We start from the raw sequence: 24,552 nt of genomic DNA, 5'->3' as shown, positions 1-24,552 counted from the left end.
CTCCTGATGGATGAGATAGAGTAATTGATGATGGTGTGCCACCTTTTTTTCTTTTTCTTTTTGTTAAATATAAGTATAACTTTTAATTCCACTAGTCACATTAAGTAAGCAAAATAATTCATTGTTAGCTGTCTAATTATGTAGTAAATGTTTGTCGTCATAAGCAATAATCTAACTTAATCTTTCTGATACAAGTGGAAATTATGCAATAAGAGAAGTTTTTGATGCAACTGCATGATTTTATTTAGTGAATTGTAGAAGGGTATAATGTCTACTAAACTAAAAAAAAATCCTTATATAGCTCTTGTAAAATGGTTAATTACAACATGTATAGCCAAATTGGTAAGTAGTAATAAGTGGTGGTAAGAGTGATGAACTTGTATGTGTATTTTCCATAAAAGTCTAGGGTTAATGTTGATAATATTGCAACTCTATTCCCGAGTATCACTCAAGTATTTGTTATTCTCTATATATTCCCTTATTCCCCGAATTTGGAGTGTCCTACTTTCATCTAATTCACAGGCAAGCATTATGTAGTGTTGAATGTTGAATTAGTGAGTCTTACTCATTACCATTTCTAGCGGTCGTATAATTAAGAATGAATTTTGTTTACCTTGAGGTAAAGAAGCATCACGGTAGACATTGTCATGGAACTTCCCTTGCAAAATTACATAGAAAATCATAACCATTACCACCATATATCACATACTACCAACTGGGCCATTAATAGTTCTAAATTACATAGAAAGACAATGCAATAGTTCAAACTCTCTTTTTTGGCTTCTAAATTATAACCAACTTAATGGGATGGAAAAAGTTAAATGTTTACCTCAAGGTAAGACAATGCGATAGTTAAAAATTCAGTGCTTTTGAGGAAACTTTATGTATAGGGGCTAAGTATTTTTCTTTAGTATTTCTATTTCCTCTCTGTTTCTAATTCTCTTTTATTCTTACTTAATCTCCATTGTTTGTTGCTAGAGCCATTCTTTTTTGTTAAATTTGTAGGATAGATAAATGTATAGGCTAGAAATGTTTTATATTATGATGTTGTAGGTTATTGAAGTAGGTAAAGCCAAAATGAAGTATGCAGTAGTAAAATAATTTTCACACCTGATATGCTATAGGTTGGAAGGAAATTTAATTCATAGTATAGTGCTAATTATACCCTTAATATATTTTAATGGAAAGAGAAGTGTTTCTATTGATAGGTCATTGTGACAAAGGTGATTTAATGAAGATATTTCTGAACAGGGGTTTCCTCTGGTTGTATTTACCACTCTTTGTCCTTTTATAATGTGCTTTTGTAAACAAGAATGTGTTGATAGGAAGTACTGCGAAATGTTGTCACTGATGTTATGAACCAATACTTATTCCTAAACTAAGGCACTTATGAATGATTATTACATTAATTTTTGACTTCATTGAATACATCGTACATGAGTTACTAAAGTGTCAATTAGCTGAGTTGTCATTTGTTTTTCAACAAAACCTCCTTATACGAAGAAAAAGCATCCCAACATCTTTGGCGAGAAGTAGATTCTTAGTGTGATGTTTATTGGAAAATTGCACAACTTTATATTTAATGTTTTCTTAGTTAATAGATTACTTTGTTTTCCGAGACTACCTATTTTCTCTTATCTTCTTGAAAGTGTTGCTTTTCAACACTGTTGGTGCTTTGCCAAGTGAAATCGATCTTCGCAATTGGCAGATATGTTCCATCATTCTTACCACCACCAATGGCACCTAAAGGCAGAGAATATGAGAGGGAGGTAGGAACATATCATGTATTTTTTTTTTTCCTGGTTTCCAGTTGATTAGAGTTCTAATTCTTAGGCTTTCATTGAAATATACAGGAACCTAGAGAGAAGTCAAAAGAAAAAGAGAAAGGAAGAATGAGAAATATTGACAACTTTATGGAGGAGCTAAAGCATGAGCAAGAGATGAGAGAGAAGAGAAATCAAGATCGTGATAAATGGCGTGATGGGGAACTTCCTACAGTAAGTGGATCTAATTTTGATATAGAATACCCCGAGACAAACTTGCTCTATTTTACTATTTCCTCTTGCAACAAGTGCGACTTAAATGTTGGAATGTTTTTGTGTTTGCCCCAATGCTTTTGCTATCTTGAGACATTAGCTTTTATTGCTTCGTAATGAATAAATAATCTAAATAGGAGCTGCTGATTAAGAAAGGATTTTAACATCTCTATTATTTATTAACATTAAAAATGTGGTGCTGATGCAGAAAGGATTATAATACCTTAATTATATGGTGCAAGATGATTCCACATATTGAGGTTGGAATGAGATCGGCTGGTTTATTTACTTTTGTAGAGACTCAGATACAGAGAGGAGGGAAAGGAAAAGTGAGAGATGGAAGGATAGCTTGTAATACTGTGCATGACTAATTGCTTTTTTGCGGTCTTCACCTTCCATCAATATGAAGGGAGCTAAAAAAAGGGACATAGATTAATTGCATCACAAAAGATAATATTAACTATTTGTTGCTGATGAGTTCTTGCTGATTCATCAATAATCATTCCTGACTTGGTTCGAATAAGAGGGAGGGGGGGGGGGTGACTGGAATTGGTCAATGTTGAGACATGTTTGTTTGGTAGAGCCATTCTTATGAAAATATCTGGTCGATACTTATTCTGTCTAGCACTTTTGGTTTCTTCTGTTGTTTTACTCTGACTTTTATTGTTTACCCTTTGTAAGCCTATTACCCGATTCGATGAGCTGCCTGATGAATTTGATGCTGGGAGGGGTTCTTTTGATGATGGTGATCCACAAACAACAAATCTCTATGTAGGAAATTTATCACCGAAGGTTAGTCTGAAATTGCTGTTAAAACCTTGTCCTCTGAACAATATTTACATGCCTTTTCATTACAGAAAAAACTATATGAACAATCTTAAAGTTTCTAGATTTTGAACATTGCTGTTCTCCAAATATCATTGTATGAGATATTGATGAGACTGTCATTGCTTTACATGATTTAGGTTGACGAGAGTTTCCTTTTGCGAACCTTTGGGAGATTTGGACCTATTGCTAGCGTAAAAATTATGTGGCCTAGGACAGAAGAGGAACGAAGGCGCCAAAGGAATTGTGGGTTTGTTGCTTTTATGAATAGGAGTGAAGCACAGGCTGCTAAGGATGAAATGCAAGGTTTGTTACTTCATTATTTTCTCTCATGCAATATGAGGTTAAGTAACTCCTTGGTTGTTTATTACCATTCTAGTCCCCCCTCCTCCTCCCCTCTTGCCCTCTTTAGGTAATTCCAGGGTATGGAAGTGTGTACTATGATTTTGAAGCTTGACTGTCTCACTCTTGTGTAGTCAGTTTTAGATGTGCCTTCCCTTAGTGGTCCGACTCCTCTTCCTGAGTGGTGAGGAGGATAGAGCCAATTAATGCAAATCTAAGCATGGAATGTCTTCTGCAAAGGCTTGACTGAGGTGAGAAGGGAAACAGTGAGTCTTTGTATGGAAATCTATGGATGAGGTTGATAATGACCAGTTACCATATTTTGCCTTATCATCCAATTTTAAACCTGTTGGTTAAGCACAAGCTAATCTTTCACTTGTCATTGTTACTTGACTTAAAGTCTTAAATCCATCGTACCTTTCTAAATACAAATACTTCAGCTGCATTATTCCTCTATCCTAAAAGCTGGTAATTTCATTTTAGTCTGAGCAACTCTTAATTGAAAATCTAAATAATGAGTCTGATATTGTTAAATCTGGCTGTGTTTGAATCTTAATACCAAGTATTTGTATTTTAAAATTTATTTATTCATCGTATTAAATTGAATAAATCGTCAATCTGGGCATAATCAAATGTGAGTGGTGATATTTACATCATTGGTTGCTTCATGTTTATTAGTCATAGTAGCTTTGGGAATCGAAAGGAGAGAGATTTTATGGAGGGAAGGAAAACTTAAAAAGAGAAGGCTCTTGAAGGGTTTATACGAAAAGTGGTTTTTCTAAAAGCTAAGCTGCATGCAAACATCCAATAACGAATGTCGTCATTCATGAAATATTCTAGAAACTGTATTATGTATGAAATGTCTGATATCTAATTTGGTGGGAGGCTTAACATCTTGGATTGAAACTCGAATAAAAACTCCAATGAAAAAAAGGTTATCACCAAATGTTTCCAATCTGGTGCTTCCGCTGAAATCTGTAGGTCTATTAGTGGAGCACTGATAGTTATATGGGGCTATGTGGTGGTGGCATTTTCTAGGAATTATTAGTTGTTGTATGCTATTACAATAGTTAGGGTAAGAGGATTAGAGTGGGATACTCTAGGAATCTTTCACCATAACATTAAATAGGAAGTAACTTTTGATTGAAACACATGATATAACGTCCAATGCGAGGTGATTCGGGGTCAGAACATATGATTTGGACTAGATGGCAGGTTTATGGAACACCCCTTTGTTGTTACAGATTATTTCAGTTCTGTAAATTGAATATCCTGTACAATACGGCCCAACCTAAGTGATGCGGCCTTGTTTTTGCACCATATTCCCCTCCCTTTGAGATTGGTGGTTATGTAATGTTTTGTTTAGGGGTTTGTTATTTTGCTTCCCTTAACTTATTCCATGCCTATTCCTGAAAGTTATGCTTTGCAGTACCTACACCCCTCCCTATCACTGAAACCTTTCCTCTTAATACTGCATCAGATGTCTTCCCTTACAATAATTGATGTACGGGTTTTTAATTGACATGAAGCAAGCCCATGCTGAGAAGGCATTCGTAATTAGTGATCTTTCTACCATAAAATTAAGTTTTGGTTAGAGTTTTGCTGTTGTACAGTTTATACAGGGTTGATGGTGGGAATAATGAGCTTAATTGAATCCAATTGCCAGTTCTTTTTTCATTGTATGTGCTTTACTAATAGCACTATAGTGAAGCCGTGAAGGAAATGGATTCAGTGCTTATGAGTCAACTAAAATTCAACAGGTGGCCCTTTTTGGCTGTCTCTCAATCTGGGTAAAGTAAGAAACAATAAATAAAGGATTTTGTTTGACTAAACATGTACTTGATCGTGTAACATTAGTTCTTAGAATTGATATAACTGTACACACTTGGTGTGTAGAAAATGGAAGCTATCCATGAGATTTAAGTGTTTTTTGTGCCATATACATGTATTCATTTAGTTACCCTTGTGATTGTGATCTTTTGTTTCACTCTGTCTTTCTTAAACGTTATTTGAAGCTTTTGTAAATGCAAATAGAAGCTGAAATCTGTCTTATGCCAAATTTGTGTCTCAGGGGTGGTGGTTTATGAATATGAATTGAAGATTGGATGGGGTAAATCAGTTGCTCTCCCATCACAGGCATTACCTGCACCTCCGCCTGGCCATATGGCAATCAGAAGTAAAGAGGTTGATTAGCTTTTATGCTAATGTCTGAAGCAAAATGTTTATTCCACCTCCCCTCCCCCTCACCATAAGCTGTTAGAATTGTTTTTCTCAGAGGTTTCTTTTTATTTGAATTATAGGGTGGCACCGTAATCTTGTCTGGTTCAGGCACCCCTGTGGCTCCTGTTTCAAATCAAAACTCTGAGCTGGTATGTTCTATTTTCGAGTTCTTGGTTAACTAATTGTTAATGTGAGAGAGAGGGTATGAAAAGGTGTGTGGGTGTAAGAAAAAAACAGATGATTTCTTTTATATGAATTTGCTTTGAAGGCGATAATTTGTTGTAGTATTTCTTTTGAGAAACTGGAGCCTTAAGCTGTGTGTAGGAAAAATTTGGATAGAGTGAGAGAGGGTATGAAAAGGTGTGGGTTTAAAAAAAAGACGAATGATTTCTTTTAGATGAATTTGCTTTGAAGGCGATTATTTTGTTTTAGTATTTCTTTTGAGAAATTGGAGCTTTAAGTGTTCTTAATGCCTTTTCTTTTCTTTTCCTTTATTTTTTAATTATTACTACCTCCGTTTTTTATTAGTTGACACGTTTTGAATTTAGCACTATTCACACACCTCTCTTTGACCATGTTTTGTGATTTGTATGTGAAGAAAAATATAGTCAAGTGGGACCATGTTAGATTCGACACAATGTATAGTTTCAAAATATCAACTTTTTATAATTTTTGCTTATTGAAGATATTAATAATTGAAATTGTGCATTGGCAAACGTGACTAAAGAAACATGTCATCTAAAAAGAAACGGAGGAAGTACATTTTATTTCTTGTAAAAAACTTATAAGGAGAAAATCTTGTTTATATACAACTTCGGGTTTTGATCCTTTTTCAATCTTCAAAAATGGGTTTATTTCACACAGTTGGTAAATTTATTATTGTGATTATGATATACAATCTACTTTTTGCTACTTTCTTTGAAGAATTCAACTTAAAGGGGGCTTGAAAATGCTGTAATTGTTCTATTATTGTCTGACCCTTTGCTGCTTCCATCTTTAGGTCCTTACTCCTAATGTTCCAGATATAACAGTTGTGCCTCCTGAGGATAGGCATCTTCGCCATGTCATTGATACCATGGCTTTATATGTTTTAGATGGAGGGTGTGCTTTTGAGCAAGCAATAATGGAGCGTGGACGAGGGAATCCTCTTTTTAGTTTCTTGTTTGACCTTGGCTCAAAGGAACATATGTACTATGTTTGGAGGCTTTATTCATTTGCTCAGGTATGTTTTCTCATGTAATTCCATGAATTGGTTTGGTTGTAGGTATGCTTGTTTTGACTATTTTATTTTCCGTATATTTCATGTAATGTTCTTTTGTAATATCAAAAGCTTCTGATCATATAAGCATGTCTATGCAATATCATTTTTAAGATGAGGAGACATCCATAGACTTTCGTGTCACCCTTTCTATTTACTGGCTCATGCATCCACTAGCTCACCCTTATGTTCTGCATTGTGGAAGAATCGACCAATCATTTATTAGGCTATTATGCTCTCATTCTGACAAATAGGGTGTTTGTTAATATTACCTCAGTTTCACATTTTTTGCAACTTTGAAGGGTGCGTGGACTTCTAGGCAAAATTTGTTTGCGAGTGTAAGATAGAGAGAGAAAAATTGGAATGCATGTGATGAGAAGAGAGATAGAGAGAAATAACAAACTAAAAAGGAAAGAAAACATTAGTTGCAAATAATATGTAGCATCCATTTTTTGCAAAAGTTGCAAAATATGTGAAACGGAGGTAGTATAAGAGATTTACATCATACCACACCTCTTACTATACTTCCTGTCACATGTTTCTACCTGTGTAAGATAAAGAGGAGGGTGTGCAGCTACATTGTTGAAAGACTTGAAACTGTTTAGGGGATATTTTTGCCTAATCCTTCTGCTCAGCAACATAAACTGGCTTCATGCTTTGAACAATAATAAAAAAAAAACACACACATATAATAAAAATAACTTTAGTATATCTTACCCCAATGATTAACCAACCGTGAATTATGTTGGGGAAAAAAGAGGACATATAATCACAATAACTTTAGTATTTTACTAGTGGCATTATAACTGAATACTACCAGAGTTTTGTTTTATTCTTCACTTAGAATACTATGTTCAATTTTCAATTCTCTGCTCTTTAAACCTGCTTCGTTTTAGTGCGCTTTGTAGTTTTCAAAGTATTGGGTAAGTGAATTTATATAATGTCAATTTAGGTAAACCTATTCTCTGATGGTCTTTTACTTGTTTCAGGGTGACACTCTCCAGAGATGGAGAACAGAGCCTTTCATCATGATAACTGGTAGTGGGAGGTAAAGTAGTCCCCTTTTTTCATTGTTGCATTAGCAGTTATATATTTCCCTAGAACCTCTGGAAATTTCCTAATTTGCATATTGATATATGTATGTTTACACCATGTCTGGTTTCAGGTGGGTGCCACCTCCTCTTCCCACAGCAAAAAGCCCAGTTCCTGAGAAGGATTCTAGTGCAACATATGCAGCAGGAAGAAGCAGGGTACTTTTTAAAATGCTCTTGCTTCTGCTTTTGGATCATACACAATTACCCATACTTTTGCATTTTTAGGATTTTGCTCTACGTAAAAATCTATTAGCATCATCACTATGCCTTTAAGAAGGCTTTCTTCTTTGATGATAGATGTATGCATTCTTACTCACATATATTTGACCTCTCTTCTAATTTAGGGAACTTCTGCCTTTTATGTGCAGCGTATTGATCCTGAAAGGACACTTACAGACTCACAAAGGGATGAGTTTGAGGATATGCTGCGTGCTTTGACCCTAGAGAGAAGTCAAATCAAAGATGCTATGGGATTTTCCTTGGATAATGCTGATGCTGCTGGTGAGGTATGCTTTTTGTGTCGGTTTGATTATGTGGGCGAAGGTTAAAAAAATATTATGGATGTGGCTTTTAGGATTGTGGCCCTGTAAAGTAAAGTTCTAACCAAGTTTAAAGAGTGAATGAAGAGCATGGCTTGTGCTGAAATAATCTACTACCACCATCTCAAAAGTTCCAATTTTGATTGTTCCATCACTCCATGATATAGATAAGTTGCATTGAATTGTAGATATAGGTATATGTTAGGGGTGAATAAAAATTATAATAAAAGAGTGCAGTATTTACTGGAAAAGAGTGCAGTATTTGCTGCTGGTGAGGTATGCATTTTGTGTCGGTTTGATTATGTGGGTGAAGGTTAAAAAAATATTATGTTAGTGGCTTTTAGGATGGTGGCCTTGTAAAGTAAAGTTCTAACCAAGTTTAAGGAGTGAATGAATAGCATGGCTTGTGCTGAAATATTCTGCTACCACCATCTCAAAAACTCCAAATTTGATTGTTCCATGATATAGACAAGTTGCATTGAATTGTAGATAAGGTGTATGTGGGGTGAATAACTAGTAAATTATAGTAAAAGAGTTTAGTATTTACTGGAAATGGGTGCATGCTTATGTACAGTAACTAGTGCTGTCAAATTTCAAACCGAAACCGTTTAACTGCCCGAATCCAACCGACCCAAATGAGAACCGAACCGATTTAAAACCGTTTCTTTGAAACCGAAAACCGACCCGAACCGCATTTTAGTACCCGAAACCGAACCAATCCGAGTAATTTTAAACCGTTAAAGAACCGAACATGTTAACAAACCGAACCAAATATAAACCGAACTGAAAGAAAACCGAACCGAAAAAGAACCGAACCGTATCTAATCCGAAATCAATTCCAACCCGAAACCGTTTGAACTGGCATAAAAACCGCTTACACCGAACTGTTAGCAAACTGCTACCCGTTTGCACCGAACCATTTAAAAACCGAACTGATTGTAAACCGAACTGCTTATAAACCGAACCGTTTATGAATCGAACCGTTTATGAACCGAACTGCTTATAAACCGAACCGTTTATGAACCAAACCGCTTATAAATCGAACCGTTTACAAGCTTTTTTTGTATGTAATAATAATTTTTTTTTTTGGTGCACTTTTTTATGTAATTATATGGATTAAGTATTAGAAATCTTAGAATATATTTAGCATATATTCCATACTTATCAATTTTTCTTGAGACCATATACTTATCATATTAATTGTATATATCTTAGTAACTTAGTTAATACTAAATTCCCTTAGAAATAGCACTTCGTTAGCTAATCCGTGAGTATTGACTTTAATTTGGTTTTTGGGGAATAATCAGCAATTTTGGTTTTTTGGGCAATTACCTACAATTTTTTGGCCTTTTGGGCCTCATTCATAATAGGATTAATAGCATTAACAAGTTATAAAACTTCTAATTCAACAAGTTTCAACTTAACAAAACCAAAACAAACCAATCCAATCCATACGCATAATTAAACAATTTTTAACAACAAAGTAACAAAATCAAACCAACCAATCCATACGAACAAGTTTTAACAACAGAATTGTACAAGTTTTTAGCATAACAAGATTAACACCAGCACCACAGTCTGCAGCAGAATGGCAGATCAGCAGCACTGCAGACTGCAGCAGCAGAATGGCAGAACTGCAGCGATGGAAGAAGAGCAGCAGAGAGCAAAATGGAAGAACAGCAAAATGGAAGAAGAGCAGCAGCAGAATGGAAGAACAACAGCAGCACAGCAAGTCAGCACCACAGCAAGTCAGCAGAACAGCAGTAAGGAGAAGAAGCAGTCAGCAGTAGCAGCACCCTATACTTATCATTAGTGTAAGAAATGAAGCTACACTTTTCTCACAAAAAAAAAAAAACAAGAAAGCTTGAATTAAGCAACACAATATAAATTAAGCATCAGTAAAATAGCAACATCCATACCTTTCTAATTAGATGCAAAACTTTCATCAATCACCTCTTTACCAATTTCAAGGACGTCTTCTTCAATATCACAATCATAACCACGTAACCAATTTTGTGTGGTAACCAACGCCTCAACATTCTTAGGCAAAAGTGCACTCCTATACTTGTTTAAAATACGACCACCCATGCTAAAAGAAGACTCAGAGGCTACCGATGTAATAGGAATGGCCAAAACATCCCTAGCCATAATAGCTAATATGGGGTACACATTAATTTGAGATTCCCAATACTTGAGAACATCATAATTCTGCCCTTCAATTGATGGTTGACGAGGAGTATTCAAATAATTATCAATCTCCATCGATGGTCGATTTAGGCTATCATCAACATCCTAGAAAAGTGCAAAAAATATGCTTTTATTAAATAATAAAAATTAAGACATACAATTATTATTTTAGTAAACCACAATAAACAGAAAATGATTACCTTGAATATATCATCATCATCCAAGAGACTATTTGATTTATCAACCCCAATAGGGATGGAGGGGGGAACAATTGTACTTGACTTAAAACCGGAACACATAGAAGAATAAAAGTTATACAACTCCAAAAGAGCATCTTTAATCACCTTCGCCTTTTCAACACATGCCTCCTCAACATAAAGCACTTTCAACATATTCGTCAATCGAAAAAGCTTATAGCGAGGATCAAGAACAATAGCTATTGAAAGGATCAAACTATAGTCATCCCAATAGCCCTCAAACTTTTCAAGCATAACTTTTTCCATGGGTGCAAGTTTAGGGTCTATATGGGCTTTAGTTATTGTGTGCTCAATTTTCAAAACACTAGCAAAATACAAATTTGCGGTAGGATATTTAGAAAATAACACAGTGATTTCATAAAATGGCTTTAGGAAATGACATATTTTGCAAGGGTATCCCATTCATCATCCAAAAGTTTGAATTCATAACCATATACTTATCGATAACCACTTTCAAGGCTTCCTTTGCTTCTAAAGCTTTTCAGTATAGGTGGCATTCCAACGAGTCACAACATCAAGACGTAACTTACCATTAAATAGACCAGAAAGAGCATGCTCAAATTGAGTAAGTCTAGAGTTCAAAGAATCAATATATTTACAAACCTCACGCAATTTTTGAACACCACTATCAACTTCTTTCAAACCTCTTTGAACAATAATGTTCAAGACATGAGCTGAACATTGAATATGAAAAAATTTACCATTACAAGGAAGAGAAGTCAACATTAAATCTTTCTTCAAAAGTTTAACCATAACATCCATAGATCGAGCATTATCAACAGTAATTGCAAAAGCTTTACCCCGAAGGTTCCACTCCCCAATAAGTTTAAACACAAATTTTTCTATCTCAGCACCAGTATGAGGAGGACCACAATATCTAAAATTCAGAATTTTAGACCTTAGACACCAATTTTTATCAACATAATGTGCAGTTAAAGTGAGATAACCTCGATTAGTGCATGCTGTCCACAAGTCACAAGTGAAGCTAACTCTACCTTCAATTCCAGAAAAAGATTGCAACAACAAGGACTTAAACTTATCATGCTCAGCAATACAATATTTCAACATAGTGTTTTTACACACATGCATCACATTAGGATTCAGATTCGTAAAAACTTCCCTAAGGCCATGATGCTCCACAATATTTAAAGGATAGGAATGCAAAATTATAGCTCTAGCAAGCAATTGTAAATGACGAGTTTGATTAAACGTAGTATCAACAACACTTTCAAGATTTGCAGGATGGTGTATATTTTTACCTATGCATGCCTTAGTATGAGCTTTACAAGTGGAAGTACCAGCCTTACCTTACCTTACCTTACCTTACCTGGTGCTTTATATTCATTACCGCAAACATTGCATCGTGCATATCTTATTGGAGCAAGACCAACAATCTTATCAAAAAAGGTGTAATGCCTCCACACATCTGATGTTCGTCCACGCTTACTACCACTAGTGGTAGTGACTTGTTGCTAAGAAGAATCTTGATTCTGGATAGTGTTTTGAGAATCTGAAGTTTCTAAATAATCTTGTCTGTCCTCATCATAATTTTCATACCCTTGATCCATTGCTGAAAAAACAGAATCAAAACAACACATTTCAGCCTTATAACAAATAATTGTCCCTATCAATGCTAACACATTTAGGTACTTTTTACTCTAGTTAAGAGTCGAAAACCCATTACATTGAGATGTACACTTAATAGTGAAACCAACAAATAGAATAGAGAGTGAAAAGTCATTAATCCCATATTATTTTTCTATAAACGCTAATAAACTCATATAATTAAATTTCAGTAGCAACCCATTAATTTTTAACTACTAGAAAATTAAATAAGATGAACCCATATTATATACTATTACCACTAACTTACAATTATACAATTATATACTCATTAAGGGGAAATATAACTATAATAATGCAAAACGTAGTGGACAACTATGTTATATAGTGTGGTAGCTTAGAAAACCTAAATTTTAATGTCAAATTTGATTATTGGTCTTTCACTCTTTCCTGTTCAATTCTTTAATCTTGATTCATTTTGATTGATATGCAAACAATAATGCAAAGCAGTCAAGAAATACAACCGTCAAATACTAACTAACTTAAGATAGACCACTAATCAGAGTTATACAGTAAACCACTAAGTTATAATTATACAATTATATACTCATTAAATCAACTACAACTTTAATTCTTCTACTTCATAAATCAGATTAAATCAGTCGCAAGAAGTACGAGGAAGAGAGATATCATACCTGGACAAAAAAGAAAGGTTTAGAGCAACAACAACACTGATAAGCGAGGTTTAGAGCAGCAACAACACCGATGAGTAGCAACAACGAACGAAAGGCGCCGTGAATGAATTAGGGAGAATTGAAAATGAATGAGAGAGACGACAAACGAAGAGGCGCCGTGAATGAATGAGTGAGATCTAGGAGGAGATGAGAGAGAGAAAGAACTAGGAGGCGTGAAAGTGGAATTAGGGTATCAAAATGGTTGAGATGTAAATCTAACCATTGATTTTTTAATCTATGGTTGAGAATGGTGATCCGTGTGTGTTGTGGGGAAAAGAAGCTAACCGTAGATTGTTTTTAATCTATGGTTGAGAGTGGTGATCCGTGTGTGTTGTGGGAGAAAAAATTAACCGTAGATTGTTTTTGATCTATGGTTGAGACTGATTAGATGATGTTCTGTGTGTTGTGTATTCATTTGATCGGGATCAGTCTCCAAGACGCGTATTAAAACATCTACGTAGTATATCTTTATTTTCATATAACTAAAAATTATAAAAACGTTATATTAATAAAATATATAATGATACAAATTTAAAAAGATCACTCATGAAGTCATGACTCATGAATCTCGTGACAAAATTAAGTTTTACTGTTTTATAGATTATTGGTAATTTATGGTCAATATTTTCAAAGTTTGACCCCAAAAATGACAAAGGGACAAAATAAAGGGATGGATGGAATATTAAAATAATAGTTAGAGATGGTGTAGATCATTATACTTAAACTACACGAACAATGATCCTAATTTAATTTAAAACAACACCTCAAGTTATTGATCCAATCAAAATAATGTTCACTAATTTATAGCTTTGTACTAATACATACGAAGTATTTAACTATGAGATGGTTAGATGCTATGCGTTAATGTGTACATACGATCGATTGAACTAATCAATATTACCTTGTTAATAAATCATTAATGTTTTCTTTCATTACACAAATCAAACTACTTTGTAATATCTTCATAATTTCATGAAAATATATAAAGATAAACGAGCCATAATTATCAGTCTTGTTGATTAATCAAGTATCGAATTACCAAATTGCAAATTTCTATTTAATAAGAACTCATCAAATCATGACTATGACACTAGTATTTAAATGATTAAATAAGAAACATATAACAACCTAGTTGTAAAACAATAATACATTAATTCACTAACTTTTATAATCTACTTCGTAATACACTAGTAAGATCAGTATGACTAAACTTGAAACAGAACATGATATATATTTATAAAATCAATGTGAATTTGTTTATAATATGATGCCTAAATATGAAATGATGAAGTCTCGACTTTATATAAAACTTGTTAACCAACAAAAGATTAGCAAATACTATCAAATTTCAAATCAAAACCATTTAACTGCCCAAATCCAAACGACTCGATAAACAATCGATTTTTTGAAATCGAAAACCGACCCGAATCGTAATTTAGTAAACTCGGAATGGAACCGATCCGAATAACGTTAAACCGCAGAAGAACCAAACTAGTTATAAATTGAACCAAAAAAGAACCGAATCAGTTATAAACTGAACCGAAAAAAACCGAACCAGTTATAAACCGAACCAAAAAAGAACCGAACTGTTTCCAACCCGAAACCGCTTCCAACCCGAAACTGTTTGAACCGGGATAAAAACTGTTTACACCGAACCATTAACAAACCGCAACCCGTTTGCATCGAACCGTTTACTACCCGGACTGTTTACAACCCGAACCGAATTAAAACCGATCAAGATTAAACCGAAACCGAATCGAACCGATAAATATTTAAACCGAACCGACCCGCGAGACACTTAAACCGATTTTCAAACCGACCCGATTTAATACCGAACTGATTTCAAACCGAACCAAACCCGAACTGTCAAACCGTTTGACAGTGTAACACACACACACACACACACACACACACACATATATATATATATATATATATACACACACTCACTTTTCGTCTCAGTCTGGTCTTTTTTGTTCTACTCACTTTGTTTTATATTTTTTTTGGCTTACCCCTTTTACAATCTTACCCCTGTGATGTACCTGGTTGAGTCGATGTAATTAACAGTTAATTAAGACGAATTAAGAGGAATGCTTGAGTGCTTTGATTAATTTTGAAGGAAGGTTACAACTATTGGGAATAAATTAATGCCTTGAGGTCATTAGTCTCTAATGTAGCTTGAGGCTACTACTCTCCAATGTTTTCTTACTTAATTTCTGGATACCCTTCCTAAGCATAATGCTAGTAACTTATACTCAAGCTAAATTAACAAGACAAAGTTCCTACATGTGAACATTCATGTAAATAGCAAACAATAATAAAGCAAAGAAGAAACTTGCTGCTAGTTTTCCTTAAGCTCTTCTTAATCAGCTTTGTCCTCATCTTCTTTGTTGTGGTTGACCTCTCTTGTTGTCGCTATCATTCATGATTGTTGCTCCTCTTTTGTGATTTGGACCTTCTTGCATAGACTTTAATAGGCCGACCCGTACCCATACCCTCAATTTGATGATCCATGACAATACTCGCCGCCTCAAGGAAGTCGGGAAACCTTTGCACAATGGTGCCGGCCTCCTCCCAAGTCGCTTCAAATTCCTGTAATCCCACCCATTTGACTAGCACTTCAACCCAGTATCCATCCCCATGCATCCTCCGTCGGGCGTCTAGTATCGCCTCGGGCTCGACCACAAGCTCTAATTCAGGAGTTAGCTATGGTGGGACCGTAGGATTAACCGGTGCTGACCCTATAGCCCGCTTTAATTGGGAAATATGGATGAATTCGACCATCCGATGGTAGGTCCAGCTTGTACGCAACTCGTCTTTAAAGCACCTTATACAACCCATAAAATCGAGCCCCCAATTTCTCATTTGGCCGCTTAGCTAACGACCGCTAACGATAAGGTTGCAGGAGAAACACCTCTTCCCTTTACTCAAAGTGTTCATCCCTTCTCTTCCTGTCGGCATATTCCTTCATCAATTGCTGGGTCTTGACCAAATTGACCCTTAATTCATCCAGCACGTAATCCCTCTCCTGCAACCACTCTTCAAGCGTGTCTACAGGGGTATGACCTCGCCCGATTCACCAAAGTTTTGGGGGATCTCGACCATAGACCACCTTGAAAGGGGTGACCTTGGTGGATGTATGAGGAGATGTGTTATAGGTGTATTCCGCCCATGGTAACCCCTTGGGCTGATCCGCGATGTAGCATCGGAGATAAGTCTTGACCCTTTGTTCACGATCTCGGTTTGCTCGTCCGATTAGGGTGATAGGCTGCTCGTCCGATTAGGGTGATAGGCCGTACTCCATGGTATTCTCAAAGCAGTGCTGGGATGAACTTGGAAGCCATGGGCAGTACTATTCTGTTCTTATACATCACCTTCTGACCTTCCAAGTAAAATTCGTGCAGGCCTTCCTTTCCTTCCTCAAGGCCCAATTTAATTTGGCCAACCATTTGTCTTGGTTAATCTCCTTTTCCAGATCTTCCCAGACCACCTTTTGTGAGTGGATCATTGCTCCAAATTGCACACTAGACTGATCCATCTGAGACAGCATCCGCCACCTGATTCGACGCCCCAGGTCAATATTGAATTTCAAAATCAAACCCAACTAACTTATGAAGCCACTTTTGGTACTCCCCTCCTACCTCCCTTTGTTGAGTGATAAATCGGAGGTTTTGTTGGTCGGTTCTCACCACGAATCTTTGCCCCAACAAATAATGCTTCCACCTCACAATGGCTAGACATATAGCCATTAACTCTTTTTCATATATGGACTTATCACGGGCCGTTAGTCCAAGCAACTTGCTATAGAACGCTATGGGTCGACCCTCTTGCATCATCACCGCCCCTACTCCAAATCGGTTTCTACGACAAACTCCTTCCTAAAATCGGGCATAGCTAGAACGGGAGTCGTGGTCATGGCTCTCTTGAGAGCCTCAAAAGCCTTGGTTGCCTCTTCCAACCAACCGTAGCTATCCTTCTTGAGTTGTGAAGTGAGTGGCGCGGCTATTTGGGCATACCTAGTCATAAATTTCCTATAGTACCCCGTTAATCCAAGAAACCCTCTTAAGTTCCCTTAAATTTTTGGGCACCTCCCACCTTAAGATTGTTGTCACCTTATCATCATCCATGGCTACCCGTCCTCTTGAAATCACGTGGCCTAGATAAGCAACCTTTAATTTCCCGAATTCACACTTCTTTAAGTTGGCATACAACTCATGCTCGACCAACTTTTTTAGGACCATCTCCACATGTTGCTCGTGCTCTTCCTCACTCTTGCTATAGATGAGGATGTCATCAAAGAACCCTAGCACAAACTTCCTCAAGTAGGGTTGGAAAACATCATTCATGAGCAATTGAAAAGTTGCCGGAGCATTAGTCAACCCAAAAGGCATTACTAAGAACTCGCAATGTCCTTCATGGGTCCTTAATGCGGTTTTGTGAACATCTTCGAGTTTGACCTGAATTTGGTGATAACCCGATTTTAAATCGAGTTTAGAGAACACCATTGCTCTATGAAGCTCATCCAATAATTCATCAATTACCGGTATTGGATATTTATCCGGCACCGTTTCCTTGTTTAGGGCCCAATAATCGACGCTAAAACGCCATGACCCATCCTTCTTCTTCACTAGTAACACCGGGCTACTAAAAGGACACTTAGATGGTTAATAATCCCGGCCTCCATCATTTCTTTGATGAGCCTCTCGATTTCATCTTTTTAGGCTTGGGGATAGCGATAGGGCCTAATGCTTATGGGGTTGCTGCCTTGCTTGAGAACAATTCCATGCTCATAGCCTTGGTTTGGAGGAAGCCCATTACGCATGTTGAACAAAGGCCCATACTTGCTAAGAAGCCCCAGGGAGTTCATTAGCTTCATATTTCTCACTGAATTTGTCCATCTTGTTCACCTCCACCAAAACTCCACCTCTACTTTTACAGAGGGTCCTTATCATGGCTTTCAACGAAATTCGGCTACTTTCCAATGATGGATCTCCGACATGCGTCACCGGAACACCGGCAAGGTTGAATTTCATAATATGGGACTTCCAATTCGTGGTCACTGCTCTTAACTTCTCTAGCCATTGCACCCCGAGTATCACATCCGCGTTGCCCAACTCTAACGGTAAGAAGTCCTCGACTATGGTCACGCCACGGGTGAGCTTCAGTCGAACGCCGCGGCATACCCCTTTTCCCCGTACTGTTTCTCCATTCCCCAAAGCCACATCAAACACGCCCCTTGCCTCCTTAATCACCTCGGTTTCTCGGTGGGATATAAAATTATGCGTGGCCCCTGGGTCCACCATCACCACCACCACCACCATCCTTTCCCGGATTCCCCCCTTGAGCTTCATGGTCTTAGGATTTGAGATTCCCACGACCAAACAAAGGGAAACCACAATCAGATCCTCTAATTATTCTTCTTCCCCGCTGTCCTCCATCTCCACCGCCGTCTCCATATCTTCGGCCACTTACAACGGTGGCCGATGCCCCACCTCTCGTCGCAGCGAAAGTCCTTTGGCTCGCCTCTCTTGATACTCAGCTTCAGGCAATCTTCTTGTTTCTGATCCAGCCTTAGAAGTCTGGCTAGAATTGGGCCGGCCCAAATTGACGGACCCTTGTGATTGAGGGGGTTTGGGCCATGTTCTCGCTGGACCCGCATTGCTAGGGAGTCCATAAGTTTGGATTAATCCCGTACTTTTGCTGCTTGCCCCACCCGAATTGGAAACGCCATTATTCGGCCGGAATTTCCATGACCAGACTACCTTTTTTCCCCCATTGATTCGGTTTCGTTCCTCTATCCGACCCGCCAACTATATGGCGTAATCTAGGGTGGTCGGATCCAGAAGTCGTGAGGCCATTTATAAATTGCCCCTTCATTAAGCTCTTAGGGACATCATCCAATGGGAAGGCAAGCTCAATACACTTCCTTCGGTACTCCTCCACTGCCAGCTCGTGCAATGTGCCGGCGTGAGTGGGTCGAAACTCCTTCAGCAACCTGCACCTCAGATTCGTCAGTGTGCGAACGGGTGTCGTCTTTGCTCCCAATGGTACCATTGGAGTGCAGGGCCGTCCATGGCCACCACGGAGGCCGTCAACTTGTCCTCTTCGGCCACCTTGTAAAAATCGAAATACATCTTCGCGCGCATGACCCAATTATTTGGGTCCTTGCCTTCAAAAATCGGTATGTCAATTTTTTTATGTTTCCATTTTACTCCGCCGCCTTCCTCTGGCCAACCACGTGGGTCTCTCCTCCTCCACTCCGGCATACCATATCCTCCTATCGGAGTTTACATCTCATTCTCGTTATGATTTTGGATAGCTTCTACGGGCACTGGCTAAAACGGCGGAGGTGGTGCTCGTTTGGGTTGGACCGCCGCGGCGCGCATCTCCTCTTGGAACTTCTCTCGTTCCCTCGCTGCCACCATCGCCTATAAATCCTGGTCGGTACAGAAACGGTCCAACCGACCTTCAATCCGCACCCTGTTCTCCTCATGTCTCTCTTCGAAGAGGGTCGTGAAGTTGTCGGTGATCGACTTCTGGGTGTCGGCCATTGCTTGGTTCACTGCCTCCGTGACTCCGTGACTGCACGACCAATGGAGTTGCCTTGGTCAGTCAGTTTCTCCTCGATTGACTTCAACCGAGACTCACCTTCTCATCTGCCGCATTGGACGTTGGGTTAGTGATTGTCCCCCGGCCATGACCGACCGCTCTGATACTAAGTTGTGATGTACCGGATTGAGTCGATGTAATTAATAGTTAATTAAGACGAATTAAGAGGAATGCTTGAGTGCTTCGATTAATTTAGAAGGAAGGTTACAACTATTGGGAATAAATTAACGACTTGAGGTCATTAGGCTCTAAGGTAGCTTGAGGCTACTACTCTCCAATGTTTTCTTAATTTCTGGATACCCTTCCTAAGCATAATGCTACTAACTTATACTCAAGCTAAATTAACAAGACAAAGTTCCTATATATGAACATTTATGAAAATAGCAAAACAATAATAAAGCAAAGAAGAAACTTGCTGCTAGTTTTCCTTAAGCTCTTCTTAATCTGCTTTGTCCTCATCTTCTTTGTTGTGGTTGACCTCTCTTGTTGTCCTTATTATTGATTCCTCTTGCTAACTTTCTCCTTGTTGACCGTTGCTCCTCTTTTGTGATTTGGACCTTCTTGCATAGACTTTAATGGGCCAACCCGTACTCGGACCCTCAAGTGGATGATCCATGACAACCCCTTCGACCTCATAATAATTGTAATCTTTTCCACTCTTTACTTTAGTCACCTTTTTATTTACAAACCTACCTTTTTTCATTCTCTTTAACGCTATCCTACTTTTTCAGCTTTCTTATACCCACCTACCTTAGTCAATATTCTCTTAATTTGCGTATCTATTGTATCTAAGTAGAACATAAAAGAACTAAGGGAGTGTATAATATAATGAGGAAAGTTGTATACAGTGTGTGTGTGTGTGTGTTTTTTTTTTTTTTTTTTTTTTTTTTTTTTTTTTTTTTTTTTTTGTGAAAATAAAAACAACTAAAAGAAACTATGGGATGTATAATCAAATTTTTAATTATAGATTTTTTTTTGAAGGTTTGATAATATTATACTTTTTTATTTGTGAAAAATGTTATTCTAATTAAAATCTTTGAATCTTTAAGATTTTGCCAAGGCTTGTCAATTATTGATTTTTTTTTTTTTAGTTTTTAATTTATATGTGGCTGTCCACACGGTGTGATTGGGGTTACTTAGTCTGGGTCTACTCGGTCGATCATGGGTTATTCGGTCGGTTAGGGGTTACCCGGTCAATGTTTTGGCGTGTGTTAGCTTGCCACATGGTGTAGCCGGCCACACCAATAAAGCACATATTATTCTCTAACAAATAAATGAAGTGAAGGGGGAATTCGGGCCTTACACAATTTGGACACCTATATTCTACTCCATCTCCCTTCACTTATATAATAGAGATTTAGGTAAGTTTGCCAATTACAACCTTGTGTCTTTGCCTTAAAATTTTCTATATTTTCTTATTTAATTTTGGCTGTATCTGTACAGCACCCGAATATTTGAATTTTGATTTTTTCATTTTCCATCCCTGTTCCTGTACCTATACCTGTTCCCGTTTCTGACCCTATATTCGTAGGAATGCTACATAGTTTAGAATTCTGAAGTTGTAAAGTTCAAACTTTGTTTAGAATTAGAATGAAAAAATTTGGCTTGTGCCTAGGTTTTTCCTATATTCCAAAAAGGATTAACTGGAACTTTAGAGTTAGTGCAAATTTGCCTAATTTATGACCAACCATCTGATTGGTGCTGAAGAAAGACTGCTAGAAAAAAGTAATTTAGAAAAAAAAACTGATCCAGTTCTAGCCAATCCTAGGATATGTAACACTAGTTTCAATTGTATAAATGGTATTCAATGTTGTTGAGTGTGAATGTTAGTTGTAGTTACTATATTCTCAGCTCAAGGAAATTTTGTTGAATGTGCTATGTCGACTGCAATTGCAGATCTTTTTCATTATACTTTTTTGCCATTCTTAAGAAGAAAGGCGATATCTTCAGTTCTTTTCAAATCAATATAAATACTTAATCCTTGAATATTCAAGCCTAGTTTTATGCCCTTCCAATTTCTCATTTCTTTGATACAAGGTTGGGCTTATGTTGTTTACATTATCTATTTGATTTGATAACCAATGCTTTTGTCTCTGTTACTGGCCTAGCCTGTTTTAGTGATTATTTTTTCATGCCTCATTTTGCGAATACTTGACTTGTATGCTGAGATTGACTAATGAAGGTGATGCTGTTAGCAGAGTTGTATGCTGTCCAATATAAATTGACGGACATCGATGTCTTCATGGTTCAGGTTTAACTTTTGTTGCTTCTTGTATTGCATAGCAGATAGTTGAAGTTTTAACGGAGTCTCTGACTCTGAAGGAAACACCTATACCCACAAAAGTTGCAAGATTGATGCTTGTGTCTGACATTCTTCATAATAGTAGTGCTCCAGTGAAGAATGCATCTGCTTACCGTACGAAATTTGAGGTGACGTTGCCTGACATAATGGAAAGCTTTAATGACTTGTATCGTAGCATAAGTGGAAGAATCACTGCTGAAGCTCTTAAGGTTAGATCTTGATTTTGTAATTGTCAATTTCTTTCTTATTAAATTTCTATTGCATGTTTTAGTTGTCTGATTCTAATCTTGGCCAAACAATTGTAATTGTAGGAGAGGGTGTTGAAAGTGCTTCAAGTTTGGTCAGACTGGTTTCTTTTTTCAGATGCGTATTGTAATGGATTGCGAGCTACCTTTCTTCGACCCAGTGCTTCTGGGGTTATACCTTTCCATTCCATCTGTGGTGATGTACTAGAAATGGAAGAAAAGGTTGGCTGCCCTGAACATTCAACTGATGGAAGCAAGACTAATCAGGATTTAGCCTTGGCTATGGGCAAGGGAGCTGCCATGTTAGAGTTGCGAAGCCTCCCTCTTCCTGAGCTGGAGAGGCGCTGTAGGCACAATGGACTTTCACTTGTTGGAGGTCGAGAAATGATGGTTGCACGATTGCTTTATCTCGGAGAAGCTGAGAAGCAACGTGGATCTGAGCTAGAAGATGATTTGAAATATGTACAGGCCCAACCAAGCTCAGCTAAATTTGCTAATGTGCAGAGTGATGTGCATGTTGAGATGGAGGTTGCACAACTGACAACATGGAACTATTATGGTGATGATGTGGAAGCACGAGAATCTAACTCTCGGCCACAAGAATTTTCCCTTCCGCAGTCTGAAGTGAAATCATTCTTGAAAAAAGAGAAAGCGGAGACCGTTTTGCCTGCCTCAAAGTGGGCTAGAGAAGAAGAAGATGATGAGCCTAAGCAAAGCTCTAGTGGTCTGGGGCTGGGTTACTCATCTTCTGAGAATGACGCTGCAGATGATCTGTCTAATGCCGAGGATAGTGAGTATGCAGCTCAGACTAGTGCTGCAACACAGCCAGAAATAACTATAAATGAAGAGCAAAGGTTTGTCTCATCATCATTATGCTTACGTCCTTACTTGAGAATAATCTCTCTCACTCACTCTCACTCTGTTATATCATTCTCTTTTACCCATGGGATGGAAGCAGGGAATTTTGGCCATTGTATTAACTATTGCATGTTAGAACGTGGTTGTAATTTAAGTCATATGTGTTAGTGTTAGTGGAATTGAGTGGCTTTGGAGCATCAGAATTGCATCCTCTCTTCAGTTTTTCTGTTTAAGCGAGTGATTAGAGCAAGGAAGGCTTTTATACTACTATATTGGAGAAACTTGTGAATGGAGTTATGCTATACTTTATGGAGCAAATAATTCTAATCCATTTCCTATTTTTTTAATTAAAAAAAATTGTATAAAATTAAAACAAAAAAACCTTCTTCTGTTCTAAATTAGTTGACTTGTTTCCTTTATCATATTTGCCAATGCATAACCTCAGTTGTAATTATCTCAATAATCAATAAGTAAAAAATTTATAAAAAGTTTTATATTTTGAAATTACACATTAAATGGAATCTAACAAGATCCCACATGGCTATGTTTGTTCTTATCTATAAATCACAAAAGCTAGTCAAAGTAGAGTTTGTAAATAGTGTTAAAAGTCTGATTGTATCAACAAATTTGGAATATAGGAAGTAATTACTAAGGTGTTTTAGCTTTCATTAATACACCATTATTTACTAATGTTAGATTCCTTAGCCCTTGTATGTTGTTTTACAATGGAATCTTATACGTGTTTTGATGTTTGGCTACACTTGTTCAGACAAAAATTGAGACGTCTAGAAGTTTCATTGATGGAATATCGGGAGTCTCTCGAGGAACGAGGTATCAAAAGTTCGGCGGAAATTGAGAAGAAGGTTGCAATATATAGGAAACGTCTAGAATCAGACTACGGGTTGTCGGATTCAAGTGAAAATCTTCCCAGGATTAGTAAGTTTTTTCCTCAAAAATTTAAATTTTAATAGACTTTTTCCAGAAGTTGAAGCTAATATTCTTTTATCCAAAGAGGAGATCCCAAAGATATGTTACTATATACTTCGTATGTCCTAGGAAAGAAAGAATTTCCTTCTTCATATATTGCATAAATCCACTTTCTTTTTTCACAACTTTAATACAAATATAATGAAAATGTCCTATTTCTTTTTTTAACTACTTAATATATATTGTATGTTCAGCCCCCCTTTCGTGTTCTTATATCCTGTACTATAATGAATTTACTTATCCTTTAGTTTTAGTTTGTATGACCAATAAGTACTTGGTTTGGTGTTAAGCTTTTGTATCATAACCTTGAAATTTAGGGGCACTTAGGGGTGGGGATTCCATTTCTCTTTCCCTCACTTCCAAGAGGCCTTGTCTGCTAAATTGGGCCAGGTTGACCTATGATGGAATCTGGTATGGTAGTGCACTTCCTCTTTCCCACAATGTATTTATTTATTATTTTTTAATGAAAAAAACTTTTTACTCTTCTTATTTCACG

The 24,552-nt window shown here is 37.1% G+C and overlaps 1 protein-coding gene across 1 annotated transcript in view; it reads left to right on the top strand.

Moving 5' to 3' along the window:
- The window catches only part of LOC110715240 (protein RRC1-like), a 34,011-nt gene that overhangs the window by 2,141 nt on the left and 7,318 nt on the right, over nucleotides 1–24,552 (top strand). The window contains exons 5-17 of the mRNA XM_021893809.1: nucleotides 1,709–1,769; nucleotides 1,854–1,997; nucleotides 2,718–2,828; nucleotides 3,002–3,167; nucleotides 5,275–5,387; nucleotides 5,504–5,572; nucleotides 6,424–6,645; nucleotides 7,671–7,729; nucleotides 7,847–7,931; nucleotides 8,144–8,281; nucleotides 21,951–22,175; nucleotides 22,278–23,065; nucleotides 23,839–24,005. Coding sequence (XP_021749501.1) covers nucleotides 1,709–1,769; nucleotides 1,854–1,997; nucleotides 2,718–2,828; nucleotides 3,002–3,167; nucleotides 5,275–5,387; nucleotides 5,504–5,572; nucleotides 6,424–6,645; nucleotides 7,671–7,729; nucleotides 7,847–7,931; nucleotides 8,144–8,281; nucleotides 21,951–22,175; nucleotides 22,278–23,065; nucleotides 23,839–24,005 — 2,348 coding nt within the window. The remainder of the gene's footprint in view (nucleotides 1–1,708; nucleotides 1,770–1,853; nucleotides 1,998–2,717; nucleotides 2,829–3,001; nucleotides 3,168–5,274; nucleotides 5,388–5,503; nucleotides 5,573–6,423; nucleotides 6,646–7,670; nucleotides 7,730–7,846; nucleotides 7,932–8,143; nucleotides 8,282–21,950; nucleotides 22,176–22,277; nucleotides 23,066–23,838; nucleotides 24,006–24,552) is intronic.

This window comes from Chenopodium quinoa, unplaced genomic scaffold (assembly GCF_001683475.1).
Source record: "Chenopodium quinoa cultivar QQ74 unplaced genomic scaffold, ASM168347v1, whole genome shotgun sequence".
NCBI lineage: Eukaryota > Viridiplantae > Streptophyta > Magnoliopsida > Caryophyllales > Amaranthaceae > Chenopodium > Chenopodium quinoa.
The sequence above is the reverse complement of the archived record's forward strand: the minus strand, read 5'-3'. Positions and strand labels throughout refer to the sequence as shown.